The sequence below is a fragment of the Colius striatus genome, chromosome 1 (assembly GCF_028858725.1).
Source record: "Colius striatus isolate bColStr4 chromosome 1, bColStr4.1.hap1, whole genome shotgun sequence".
In the NCBI taxonomy this organism is placed as follows: Eukaryota; Metazoa; Chordata; class Aves; order Coliiformes; family Coliidae; genus Colius; species Colius striatus.
The window spans coordinates 109,725,747-109,739,637 of NC_084759.1; the positions used below are offsets into that span (position 1 = coordinate 109,725,747).

The following is a 13,891-nucleotide window of genomic DNA, read 5'->3' on the forward strand; positions in this document are numbered from 1 at the left end:
AATGTGGTGGAATTTATGTAGCCTGTAGCTGTCCTTCTGTAGTATTTATTCCACCCTCATCACTGTAGTAGCTAATATCTTCCAGTACTTCATTAAACCATTAATTTTGGTGACGTATCATTCTTTCCCCTCATCCTTGTCTCAGGATGTGTGCATGCAACCATTTGTTTGAGGGGAAGGGATATGTGACATGTACTTAGTCTGATTTTTTTTTTTCTTTCCCCATTTGGAAAGCAAGGTTGCAGGCCTGGCTATCAAAGGAGAACATAGTGAGATTTGCAATGCTATGTTTTGGTAACCATTCAAGTTTAATCAGACTGCAACTTAACAAAGCAGCTTTCCTACATAAATTTCCCTTTCCTTATAAACTGCCATTGTATGTAAGAAATGGAGATGTTAACCACAGTCTCCATTTTTCCAGGGACATTTCTTTCACTGAGCGTTTTCACTCACTGTAAGCTTCCCTGCACTACCACTCAAATGGATGTTCCAGCCCTACTGGCCCCAGCCTTCACTTGCTATGAGCTTTGTTGATTCCTTGTGTCAGCTCCAGAGATGACGTGTCCATAAACTGGGCTTAATTTGCTAGTTTGACTGCAAATTAACCACAATGAAGAACAATGATGAATTTTCACTATGTAAAGATAAGCCATCTGGCTCATAGCCTGGCTGCACAAGTGCTCGGGGTCTGAAGCAGGATTGGAGGGGAATGCTCCTTTTGATGGCAGCGTGCTTTTGCATTGGCTGAAGTCAGTCACTGTAGCCACGGGGTTAGCTGTATTAATTCTAAGTCATTCACTGCCCTGAAATATGGATCGTGACCTTGGCCTTAAACCGCTCAGTGGACAGATGACAGATGCGATGTCTGGGCTGCATTAGTGAGAAGTGTACTATGTATATAGCTCCTCTTTATTTCATACACTATTTGAGATGTGCAGAAAGCTTTTAGATCAGTCGCAGTTGCCCCAGTCTTGTTTAAAAAGCATGAAGCTTCTGACTGTCTTTATAAGAGGATATGCAGTGTGAGAAAGATTGATAATAAGGTAAGAGAGGAGAAAGAAGGAAGGTTTTAGCCTATATCCTGGAGTATGTTCTCTTGGGCTATTCTAAAGGGTTCATTTCTCTCACTGATGTATAACAGCATTCAAATATTACTGTTGAACACCATGTCTTGTCCATAAAAAGTTCTTCCTCTTCTTAAATTTCATTTTTCCTATAAGCTGGTTCCTCCAGCCTTGAATCTTTGGTGTTTTTTATCTGTAACATCTTCAGTTTATTGTAGCTTTCTTGTAATAAGCTGTCCACAAGTAAAATTAGCTAGTTTCTTTTGAATGTTTTAAAATTCAGAGATCCTTTCTCTGGCACAAGGAAACTTGTCAAAGGGAAGCTTATAGTTTGGTTGAGTAAAAGTAAAATGTTATTCTATTTATGCATGTAAATACGCTACCCTAAACAACTTTGGTAATGCTGAGGCATTGAGATAATTTTGTCAGAGAAGGAGATTCATAGCTGAAAAGATGTTTAAACAAGAAAAAAAAAAACCCATGCAAAAATAATACATTTTTGAACTCTGTAAGAGTGACTCTAATAAAACAAGGTGCTGTCTTTGTGGGGAGAGGCAGAGCAAGAGGGCTAACTTGCAGTCCTGAGATAGTATGGCTGTAATGCATACATCTCCTTTCTAATACCAAACGATTAAGAATAAAGATTATTGCTGGCGATTAGAGAAGGTGCTACAGTTGGTCCACTGAAGGATAGAGTAACAGAATTACAAAAAAGTTAGTTTATATGCAGTGTTTTCTGTGATAACTTCCTCAGTTGAGGATGGGAAGCAAGAAATCCAAGTGCATGAGCTAACTCTTTTTTTGTCTTTTAACAATTGAGCAGTTGTATTCTTTTTTGACCTCCAGGTGGCAACCACGCCAAGCCTTGTGACTAGCAGTGCAGCTACGACCCTGACTGTCAATCCTGTGCTCCCTCTGACCAGCCCTGCTGTAACAAGTCTGTCAGTCACAGGTAAGGGTTGATTTCTCTTGCCCCTACATTAACCTCGACCATTTTCCCCTTAACTCTTCAAAAGATCACTCAGTATTGGTCACTGGTATCCCAGGACATTCTTGTCAATTGTTCCTTGCTACTCCTCTAGGAAACATCATTCTCTGTGACCATTCAGTTGACTTTTCTGGGGATAAAATCACAGGTGACACTGAAATTAAATACACTGTATTCTATTGCTAGCTTCTAGAGCTCCTCAGCCTCCTGTTGGGAAGTGTCATTCATTGTAGTCTGAGCATTGTAGTCTTGGACTCTTGATGCTTCTTGGTCCTACAGAAACGTGTGTTTGTCTCCCTTTCAGTTGGATGTGCAGTTCAGTTCAGGTGGGTAGTGATTTCTGTTCAATCATGTCTGCATTTTGTACTGATCTAACTGGAATCAATCTTCCAGGCACAACAGAAACCACCTCCAACAACACGGCAACAGTGATTTCAACAGCACCTCCAGCTCCTTCAGCAGTGACATCACCCTCCCTGAGTCCTTCCCCTTCTGCCTCAGCCTCCAATTCAGAGGCATCCAGTGCCAGTGAGACCAGCACAACACAGACAACCTCCGCTCCTTTGTCCTCCCCTCTTGGGACCAGCCAGGTGATGGTAACGGCATCAGGGTTGCAAACAGCGGCAGCAGCCGCGTTACAAGGAGCTGCACAGTTGCCTGCAAATGCAAGTCTTGCTGCCATGGCTGCTGCAGCAGGACTAAACCCAGGCTTGATGGCATCCTCGCAGTTTGCAGCTGGGTAAGGATGAGTTTTTCACACACAGAAGAGGGAAGGAGAATTCTTGGGATAAATTTCTCTTCTGGTAGCTCATGTGGTGATTCTAGTGTTATTCATCTCAAAATCTGAAGGTTTACTTTTAGATGGTAATTGGCCATTGCCATCAATGTACACAAATGTTGTTTCCATTTTAAAGATGAAAAAGCTGTGTTGCAGCAATATTGTTATTTGAGAAGTCATCCACCCCACTGCAGAGCTTGACTTCAGAGCTGTAATTACCAGTGAATTGTAGAATCTAGGTGAAGTAGATGAAGTGCTGAGGGATACAGTTGTGACGGGCTTGGCAGTGGGAGGTTGGTGGTTGGACTCGGTGATCTTAAAGGTCTTTTCCAACTGTAATGGTTCTATGATTCTGTGATTCTAATCTATTCTACTAATTGTAAAATGGAGAGATAGCTTCACACCTCAGTATTCATTTTCCCGTGATGAGATAGAAGCTGTAAAAGATGCACGATGACGTATTGTTGAAGTTTTAGTTTTAGAAATGTTGTTCTGAGAGATAACTGTTTGTTTCTTTGATTCCTCTTGATTTAAATCTTTCTTAGCTGAATTTGGGAGATGACGATAGCTCTCTAACAAGTGGCAGTCTCTCCAAAAAATAAAAATATTTTACACCAACAAACAATGCAAGCCACATATTTACAGTGTCTGTAATTCCGGCATGTTGATAACCACACAACTGAAAGGCTGTTAGACATCATGAGGGAAAAACTAAAATTAGCCCTTCATCTCTGATCTTTCCTTCTGCCTCTTTTCTTTTTTATTATTTAAACATGATGTTGTACTTTTGAACGGTGACAACCTTCTCTTAAAAGTAACACTCCTTCCCTTTGTCTTTGTGTTTTCTTCCACGATCTCGCTTCCTGCAGAGGTGCCTTACTCAGTCTCAATCCAGGGACATTAGGTGGTGCTCTCAGCCCAGCCCTGATGAGCAACAGTACACTGGCAACTATTCAAGGTCAGTAGTGTTCTTTTGAGTGCATCTCTGCCATACAGCTTCCGGTTACATGCTTTGTTTTTCTCTGCTCAAAAAGAACAGACTTCTCAGCACTGGACATAAAATCTGCACTCCTGTAACATTTACAAGATTTAAATGTGCAAATACATTTTGTGTATCAGAGATAAGAGCAGGTACAGCTTCAGAAAAAGGGTTAGAACTCCTTATGGTCTTGTAGTGATTTACAGGAGATGTTTAAGGTGGTGTTGAGTGTGATCTGAAATTTGTTTTGTTACTCTCCCCTGCTGCTGGCATGTATTTCCAGCAGGTTAGAGATTTGCTTTTTACATCTTTTCTAATGTAAGCTCGAGCAGAGTTGCGCTGTTTCAGGATCTGTTAGGAAAGCAATTCCAAGCAAGACTTGTTCTTGTCCTCTTATCTATTTAAAAAGAACCCACAACAACCAACCTACTCATAGTCCTTATGTAGAACCTTAAATCCTTATTCAGAGGAGTAAAGCTTTCTTTTGGAAGTGCCACACAGCCAGGAGTTTCCCCAGACTTTAGCAACAGTCGTTCTGAGTTCATAGCTTGTCATCTGGAAAAACTAGGATAGCTAGATCTTTAGGCACTTGCACTAACCTATATATTCAAACATCCTATAAACTAGTGTAACGAATCTTGTTTCCGGGGTACAGGAAAGAATCATTTTGTAAAGTGTCACAGTTAAATTTAGGAGATCATAATCTAAGGCACACTGAAACCTGTAGACCGTTGAGAGTAAGTTATAACAGTGGTTATATGTCAACGTTTAAAATGTTATGCTCAAAGTAACGTGAACTTCTTCATGGTGTGAGAGCCCTCATTTCACATGAACACTCATCTCAACTCTGCAGTACAGGTGGCCTGGACATCCAGATTTTCTGTGGCAGGAAACACAGATTAGTATTGTGCATAAAGATCTGATGAAAGGCATGATGGAATTAGTTTAGGAGCAGATGACAGAGGCGTTCTAGTATCTGTAAGGTCTTGTCAGCGCTTCATTGAGAACTACTTTGCTAAAAAGCCAACCTGTGCTGAGGGAACAGACTAGTTGCTTTTAGGCACCTGTTGCGTTATTGCTTGCTGCTAATGTTGTCTCCTCCCCGCTCAATTTTCCCTTTTGTAGCTCTTGCATCTGGTGGCTCTCTTCCAATAACATCACTGGATGCAACTGGAAACTTGGTGTTTGCCAATGCTGGAGGTACTCCTAACATTGTAACTGCCCCTCTGTTCCTGAACCCTCAGAACCTTTCTCTGCTCACCAGCAACCCGGTTAGCTTGGTCTCTGCAGCTGCAGCCTCCGCAGGGGCCTCTGGACCAGTCGCCAGCCTTCACGCCACCTCCACCTCAGCCGAGTCCATCCAGAACTCTCTCCTCACGGTGGCCTCTGCGAGCGGGGCCACGTCCACCACCACTACTGCCTCCAAGGCACAGTGAGCCGGGCTGAGCTGTGCTGCCAGCAGCCTGTTTCACTGTGCCGGTGGGACTGGCTGCCAGCGGGGTTTATAAACTGAAAATGTGATGGGCATCCTCTCACCGTGTTGCTGGGGACAAGGGAGAGAAGGAAAAAAATAGAAAACAAAAAACGCAAAAGCAAAACAGGAAGGATTTAAAGCTGGGACAGACATTTGCCTAATTTTATAATAAACACTGTCTTTTCAGGATCGCTTCATGGATCGGAGAACTTTCTAACCAAAAATGTAAAAAAAACCAAAAAACAAAAAAACGAAAAAAAACCACAAAAAAAGTGAAAGGACTACTTATCATTTCCAGCAGTCACAATGACAAGTTAAGGTGGGTTATCAATTCAAACATAGGAAGGGGATTTCTTGGGGTTTTTTTTTTGGTCTAAATATCTTTCTTTTTTAATTATCATTTTATAGGTCTGTTGTACAGGCCATTATGTCATACAAGGTGTTTATAATCGTATCAATCATGTTGGGGGTTCCTTTCTTAACTGGTACAATTTAGGCAGGCCTGTATTACTGGTGTATCTCTATTATTATTATTATTATGATTATTATTATTATTATTTTTATATATATAGTTTGGACGCGTTTGTCTTTTGCTCCTGGAGTATTTTCAGCGAGCTCCCACACCACGGGGGGAGGGCGGGAGGGTGGAGAGGAAGAATGGAGCACAAATAGATTTTCTGTCCTAATCTTCTGGGAATGTTCTGAACAGTTTCCTCATCCTTGGATTTGTCTGATGGTTACTTGTAGGAGTCAGAAGAGTCACTTGTGCAGGAAGCTCAGTGTAGCAGTAGAGATCATTGTGTGCAAACTTCCAGGCCAGCCTACGCTTCTTAAGCAGGTGTAGGAATTAGGTTCTGACCTGTAGTTCTCCTTTTCTCAAATATTTAAAGAAAATGGCCAAAATTCTGCTCTTAGCTTTGTGTGCATGTTTCCTTTTTACTTCAGAGAGTGGGATTTGACCTCCCGAGTCTAGATTGTGTGGCACACCAACGGCTCTTCTGTTGATTTGATTTTGCTGTTAAGAGCACATGCAAATATTTTTGAATCGTCAAGTTACCCAAGCTAATCGGCAGTATGTAAAGCAACACTGACACTCCTAGATTCCCACCAGTTGAATTGGTACAGGGTTTCAAAAGGTCAAATTCTCCCTATTCATGGCAATATTCCTTTTCTGTTAATTCTAATACTTCCGACATCGTGTTTAGAAAAAACTTGTTCGTAAAAAAAGTACTTCTGGCTGGAAAACACAGAAACCAACAATATGAAAACAGAAGTCACCGTCGTTGGTGCCAACACAAGTAGAGCTGCCTCTGGGGCTTTGCACATACCTGAGTGATCTCATGTATTTTCTGAGCTGTAATGCTGCTAGCTACATAAAAATGACAGTAAGCATCTCTGACCAGAGTGTCAGGGCTTGCCTGCCACTGTAACCATCTTTTCAAGGTTGCTTCTGATCCGTGTAGCAAAGGGTATTTACGTGGATGAGGAAGAGTGATGAACTGTATGGAGTTAGATCTGTATATTCTGAAATATACAATCTATTGTCTGAACCAAAAAAAAAAGATTTTTAAAAAGAGAAGACTGGATCACTGCAATGCAGTTCACTTTGAACTTTCCATTCCTGATGGATTTAAAGGTTTCTGCCATGTCTATAAAACTAAATTACTTTTAGCTAGTGAGGGTATTAGAAGAATCCCTTTCCCCCCACCCCCTTTTCTTTTGTCACCAGGGTGACCTGAAATGAGCTGGATGCAGCTATATTCATTTTGTTGATGATTCAGGGGGATCCTGGAGCTTCTCATCCAAGATCCAGAGGGCAGCAACTTTAAACTCTACATATGCTTTGGTTTGTGACCTGAGCATATGGAATTTGTGTTTGCACTCAAGTGGCAGAACCCCTTATCTCTCCCCCCACCACCATGGTTTTGCTCTGATCATCTCTAACTCTCCACCTTCCTGTTTTACTGAATATTTAAACCAATTATCCCTAAAACTTCAAAAACTAGTGAACTGCAAGCAGGGAAACTAACAAATGTCCGTCCACCGTTTCTAATGTGGTTTTGATTTTTTTTATGTTTTATTTTTTTAAAACTAAGCTTGAACCAAAGTCAATTTCTAGCAAGCTGCTGTACTAATGGACTAGTTTGTATAAGTGCAGTTCAGATGCAGAGAGGCGATAGATGCTACTGACAATTTCTTTTTCATTTGTCTTTTGTTTTTATTAATTTTATATAAAAGTTGCTGCTTGTTTTTAATTTTTTTTTGGTTGGTTGGTAATTTGTGTTATCCTTGGGGCAGACTCTTAAGTGGATTTGTTTTCTTTTATTTGATGTGTAAATAGAATGGCAATGTCAGAGGATTGATTAATCCAACAGGTCCCACCCTCATCCCACCAGTATGGATAAATATTAAGTTCTTTGAATTTGTTTCTTTGACTTCAGGCCGTGCAGGAGACTTTTAGGGTTAGGAATAACACTGCAGAAACTGAAGTGGCCCACAGTAACAGCTTTGGAGCAGGGAAAGGTATAGCTGGGTATGCTTCAGGGAGGTAGAGAAGAAGTGGAAGAGGAGATGCTGGTACCCACTATGTCGGTCTGGAGGCCATAGCATAGACTGCAGTTTCTACCAAAGGAGTGCAAGTCCCTGGGACTCATGGTCAGTGAAGGGATGATCAGAAAACTGCGGCTGTAACATTCATTCCTGACACTGAAAGTTCCTGCTTGCTTTCAGGCCTGTGCAAAAATACGATTGATCAGGAAGCTTTTGGGGGTTAAAGGGAGGATACTACTGGTCTTTGCTCCAACGTATCTTCTGCTCCCTAAGGGATTTGTGATGGGGTGGGGGGCACGGTCCTTGTATATATCTAGGAAACACAAAGAAAGGTGGGCCTTAAATCAGTGGAAAATCCTCTCTCCGCAGTTCAAAGAGACTGTGCCATTAGCTGTCTGAATGAGTTTTCATGTCCCATTCTTGCTGGTTTGTGGTTGGGAGAGGGTCTTGTTGAGTACATATCTGGAACACTAATGCAGCTTGGATGGTTTATTTATTATAAAAATCTGCTTTTTTTCCTGACTACCTTTGCATTGGTCACATGGCTTTGGTGTGAGCACCTTATACCCCCTTTACCCTCCTCCTCTCTACCCCATCACCCTCTCTGGGGCCCAGATTCCAGGGAATATTTTAGCAAGTCTTTTTCTGAGAGAAACTGGAAACTGAGACTAGCCACATATCCAGAAAGGGCTTGATTTTGCTTGCAGAAGGTGACATAATAATACCCGAGCAGCACATATCCCATGACGTTCGTTGCCAGCGTGCTCTGATACGTTGTCCTAAACCATCCCAATGACTGACTGGCGCTCCTGGAGCCTACTTTTCATCCCTGGCAGTGTTTTGCCTCAGGGATGCTGGCTACCTCCAATGTTTAGGTGAAGGACGGAGATCAGACTGACAGTGTGTGGACATCTGCCTCCTCAGAGCACATACACTCCTTTGGAGCACGAAAGCAATATGAGATCCTGTACTAGTGTTTAGCAGAAGGTTCGTTAAAAAATCATAATCATGCTGACAGCAAAAACTGATGCATCTGAAAAGAGAGAATAACAATTGGATACAGACAGTCGTTCTGAATGCGGTCTGAGTTGGTGAGTGGGGAAAATGGAGAATTACTGTCCCAACAGACACTGGGACACGGGTGACACACCCAGGGCATGCATTTAGGAAACAAATTTCCTATTTTTCTTTCAATGACGCAAAGTTACATTCTAGTTCCGCTATCATTGGGATCATATGTCAAACGCAAATGATTTTCTGTTATACCTTCCCAAGTCTTAAATCCTTACACCTCTTTTTAGGGCAAGGTTTTCAGTGCAAATGTTCGTTTCTAGGCAGTCTTTTAGCTGTATGCTGGCACTTTGGCTCCTGTATTGATCTGTCAGCCAGGCCTAGAAGGAGTTTCATAGAGTGTTAGGAGAGGATAATAGCATCTCCTTTTCAGAGCTCAGTGTCTCCCTATTTAAAGATGTGTGGGTTGCTTTTCATAGTTGCAAGCATGCCAAAGGACATATGCAGGAAAAGAGAAGGTGAAAAACTCTCTCATTATAGCCAAGGACAGCTAGCTCAAAAAAATCAAGAGGTTTACAGAAACACAAATATAGATATACCCCGAAGGTCAAGAACAATTTAGGAAATGGCTTCAGGATGAGCTGTTGTAGGCTTGTGCGTGGTGACTTTTTTTCTGATATTAAGGAAATATATTCCATTTTGGGTTTCAGCACACTTGATCTCCTCAGAACACATTCTCTGTAGTCGCTCTAGAATGATTCATGAGCAGCTCATAGGAAGTACGCACAGATAGGGCTGCTTACAAGAGTCACATCTATCTACTTAAATCTCTTTAAGAGGATTTATTTTGTCTCTTAAGTTGCTGTGCAGTATACAGTAGTCTATAAGTACATTTTTATTGTTTTGCTCTGAGATGGTGAATATGTGCACGCACTCAAAAAAAAAAAAAACTCGGGGAGGTACCATGCTTGTTACATGCACAAGTACCTGCTTTTTAAGAGACATTTTTTTCCCAGCCCATAGGCTGGTGTCACTTCAGTTCTCATTTTTATTTACTGCAGGAGGTAACTTGTGATGACACAAGTTGCTGCACTACATCTTAAGATGTTCTGATTCAATAGATAGTTGTTGAAACACAAGTTAAATTAGATGGAAAAAGTCACTTTACCATGAATGGGATATCTGTGCTTGGCTGAACCACCGTAGAGGGCATGCTTGAAAGTTAGTTGGATCTTCACATAGGAATACTGAGCTGCTGCTCAGTATTTCTGTTTGAGTGCTAGTGAGGTTATCTTGTAAGAGAAAACTAAAATGCCAGAACATTAAGAGGAATACATGTATTCCCATGCCTTGGATTACAGACCTTTTAGGACATTGGAAACTTCACATTTGAAGTCTATCTTGAGATGAACGGGCTGGCACAGAGTTTCAGTGGAAACAGTATCGCTCCTGAGGTATTTGGAGTCATGGCTTGTGGTTTTTGCACCTTTTAGGTTCATCAGTGTACCAACAATGAGCAAAGAAGCTCTCCGCTGATCTTAATACATAAGAACAAATGTTCTTTTATAGTGTGATAGCTTTCATTTGAGCAAGAGCAATCCACTGCCTCTACGTTTACCCCTTTTCCCCCTTTTCTTATTCTAACTTGATATACTTTACAGTGAGCACTAAATGTAGACAAAAGTGTAGTACTTCAGATCTTTTGATATTTTGCAAAAATCTTTTTGGATAATTGTTTTGGTTTTTTTTTTTTAATTTTTTAAAGAGCACAGAAATAATTGGTTTTGCTCAGGGGGCAACAAGATAATGGCTGTTACCAAAACATGTTAGAGAAAATACTCCGTGTGCACCTATGCCAACGATTGTGTGAGTGATAAAAAATGTCTTTTAAAAAAAAATTCTCTTGGAACCAATAACCCAACGTTTTAGTTCCTTCTAATGTTTAAGTGTCACCTCTGTAAGCCCTGTGGCGTGCTTTGGATCAGCACATGTTTCTGCAGCTGAGTTACTGAAGGATACGACAGTGTTAATTCTGTAACTGTGCACATCACTGCCAAGCACTGATCTTTAAGACAGAAGTTCCTTCTTTCTTTGTTACAAGTGGAGCAGAATACCTGTTACAGCTGGAACCAGAACTCAGACAGTAAGCCAAAACAACATCTAATTTACCTTTAAATATGCCTTGTTATTGTCTCAGATAAAAATTTACTTTACTTCTCCCTCTTAGAGAAACAAGTAGCTTCTCATGGCCATTAGAGTGTTTTGGGACAGACAAAGTAGTGCATCTGGTCCTGACTTGCAAGGACGCTTGGTTTTAAACCAGGAGTTTTAAATGCAGATCTATTTATTGACACATTAACTTTATTAAGAGTCACTATTCCCCATTTCTGTTCTACCTGAAATGATTAAATGATATTTATCCACAGGGCCTGGGTGTTCCTGTTGGATGTACAGCTAACTGTTGCCTATGGTGGCATGTTACCAAAGGAGTAAGCTCATCTGCTGCCCTACACTGGGTTGATGGGTTTATGGCTGTCAGTCCTCACATAGCTGGCTGAAATTCCTGTGTATTTTTGCAACCAGTACCTCTTACTTCTCCCTGCCTTTCCAAAACACTATAGCAATACAGAATCCAAGATACAGAAGTTCTACTCTTTTCAGTCATTAAATATCATTCCCGTTGCTGATCTTGAGTCTTTCTCTTCTTTCCACTGGGGAGACCCCTGAAATACTTTATAGATACATTTTGTCAGAGGAAGCTTTTTCCTAAAGTAATTCACTCACGATTTGCAATTTCTGAAAAAGTTCCCATCTTTGGCTCCGTGATCTGAATGTACCTGGTTCCCCATAATGTCAGTGCAAGTGCTTTTGGAACGACAAAAACAAGCAGTTCCTGTACTTACATATCTTCCCAGGCAAACGCACAGAGGAACGCGTGCAACAGAGCTTGTTAGTTTTTGGGCTTATCTGTCTTCATTATCTGTCGCTTCTTCCGGGACACTTAGTGGGTACACGCTCCGAGTCCATGGGATGCTGTTAGAAGGAGGTTAGGAAGATTGCACTGGAATTACTAATAGTTTTAACTGTGGGAGAAAGGACCCTTTAGTCGAGTAACAAATTAGGTCAGCACGTCGAACGTATCAGGTACTTCTTTTCTGACCGTATTCCTAGAAGGGAAGCACCTACTGGGCTTTCCCTTGGGGCTGCTTTTACCTCCATCTACGATACCCAGCTAAGAATCATCTGGAATAATCTGGGCCCCTTCCCTCCCCGCCTCCTCCCCTCTCCCTCCTCGTTCCTTCCCCTGTCTTCCCGCAGCAAAAGGTAGCACCATACAGCTCTGAGAACAATACTTGTGGGTAGCAGCTGGCTTCTGGCACCTTCATAAAATACCTCAGCATAGCTTAGCATTGTCGCAGAACTGGTTTTAAACTGAAAAAATCAGAAGAGAAAAGCAAACTTTATAAATAGTGGAGATAATTCTAGCTGTAGAGTTTAGTTGAACTGATGTTTATTATGACTGATAAACATGTTTATGCTGTATGTATTTGAGATCCTGTTTATAGGTTACAACTTTATAGGGTCGGGTGGGGGTGGGTGGATGTTTGGGGCAGAGAAGGGGGTTGACTGTGTTAGAAGGAAAATGTTTGCTCATGAATTTTTTTCCTTGTATCTGTCTTGCCAAAGGAAACATTTTGTCGCTCCTGGGTTTGGGATTGTTGTTTGGTTGGTTTTATCTGTGGTCTAATCTGCAGCACGGCACGTGGTGGCATGCAGGTTACTGATTGGGTTGCTGTTCAGGGTCCTTTCAAGTGTGCGCACACTTCCCTCCTCCCTCTTGGCCTTTCCTTGCTCTTTGCTGGGATCTAAAGATGAGGCAACCCGTACCTGAGAGGCTTGGGGGAGAGAAGATGGCTCTACCGGGTTAGAGTCGACCCGGGTGGCATAAGTCCATTTCAGTTAGTTGGGTTGCTGCAGAGCTGAACCGGGTCCGTTGTGTTTAACTTCGGGGAGGGAGAAGAATGATTGTCGCATCTGAATCTATCTGGGAGAGCAAAAGTGAAACAGGTTCCTTTTATCCCCCTTGTCTTGTTACTGAATGTAGGGCTTGTAGTGCTTGATACTAGGTGGAAAACTTTTTAAACACTTCCTTTTCTAATAGCAATGCTAATCCTGTCTAGACCAAAAACTATGAAAGAAAAAACCAAACTGAGAAGCGAAAGCTAACCTACTCCTAACACCTGGCTGGGATGCCTGAAAGGGTTGAAATACTGCGAGACGGTCGTGGGAGAGGAGCTTCGAGGGGCTGTTGACGAGGCAGTGGGTCATTCTCCTGGCAGATGTCTTGGTGTTACGGTGGGAGTAGCAGAGGAGCGAGTGGTTCTTGCCTTGGGAGGGTGTCGCAGCCCCCTCCATCCGGACCCCAAGGCTCCCTTCTCATTTCCCTTCAGGGCTGATGGGGTGGGGGAAGAGGGGAGGGGTGTGCATGGATGTGTGTGCAAGTGCGTGTGTACGCAAGCGTGTGCGCCTGGCTGCGTGTGGCGATTGAGAGACGTGGGTTTCTAAAGGAGCTCGACTCCACTGGGGTGGGAGAATTCCCAGTGGCCTCGTGGGGAACCAAAGGCACTGATACGTTGTCAGCTCTGCTGTTCTCAGAGCGGGTAAGAGGAAAAGCTGGGTGGGGTTTTGTTGAGCTTTGGGTCAGTGTCCCTTTCTGTAAGGACCTCATCTCTTGTGGGTACTCCTGCCCTCTCTGCATAGAGTTGCTTGGGCTCTCTGAAGGCAGGCAGTGCGGGGGAGCTTGCCCAGTGCTGCAGGTCTTAGGCTGATGTTGGGATGCAGTCAGGGAAAACTGTTTCTTTCCTTCGAATGTGGAAGCAGTGTAGTCCAAGGTCAGAGTCTGTTCAACAGCTTTTGCGTGTGGTCTCTCTCTTAAGGGAAGGGACCTCGAAGACTCCTTTCTTTGCTCCCCAAAGTAGCCTTGTACATGTTCATGTATCGTGCCATTGGGCTGAGTTGTTTTATCAGTGAACTTGGTGTGAGCTCT

General features: G+C 42.4%; 1 protein-coding gene across 13 annotated transcripts in view; it reads left to right on the forward strand.

The window, feature by feature from the left end:
• The window catches only part of POU2F1 (POU class 2 homeobox 1), a 124,298-nt gene that overhangs the window by 106,524 nt on the left and 3,883 nt on the right, over positions 1-13,891 (forward strand). For 10 of the 13 annotated variants that reach the window (XM_062002950.1, XM_062002961.1, XM_062002993.1 and 7 more), the window contains 4 exons: positions 1,911-2,016; positions 2,446-2,791; positions 3,700-3,788; positions 4,935-5,559. In XM_062002950.1, coding sequence (XP_061858934.1) covers positions 1,911-2,016; positions 2,446-2,791; positions 3,700-3,788; positions 4,935-5,245 — 852 coding nt within the window. In that variant the 3' untranslated portion in view covers positions 5,246-5,559. Of the gene's footprint in view, positions 1-1,910; positions 2,017-2,445; positions 2,792-3,699; positions 3,789-4,934; positions 7,524-13,891 lie in introns of those variants that run through there. The other 3 variants (XM_062003020.1, XM_062003011.1, XM_062003026.1) reach the window with 3 other exon arrangements.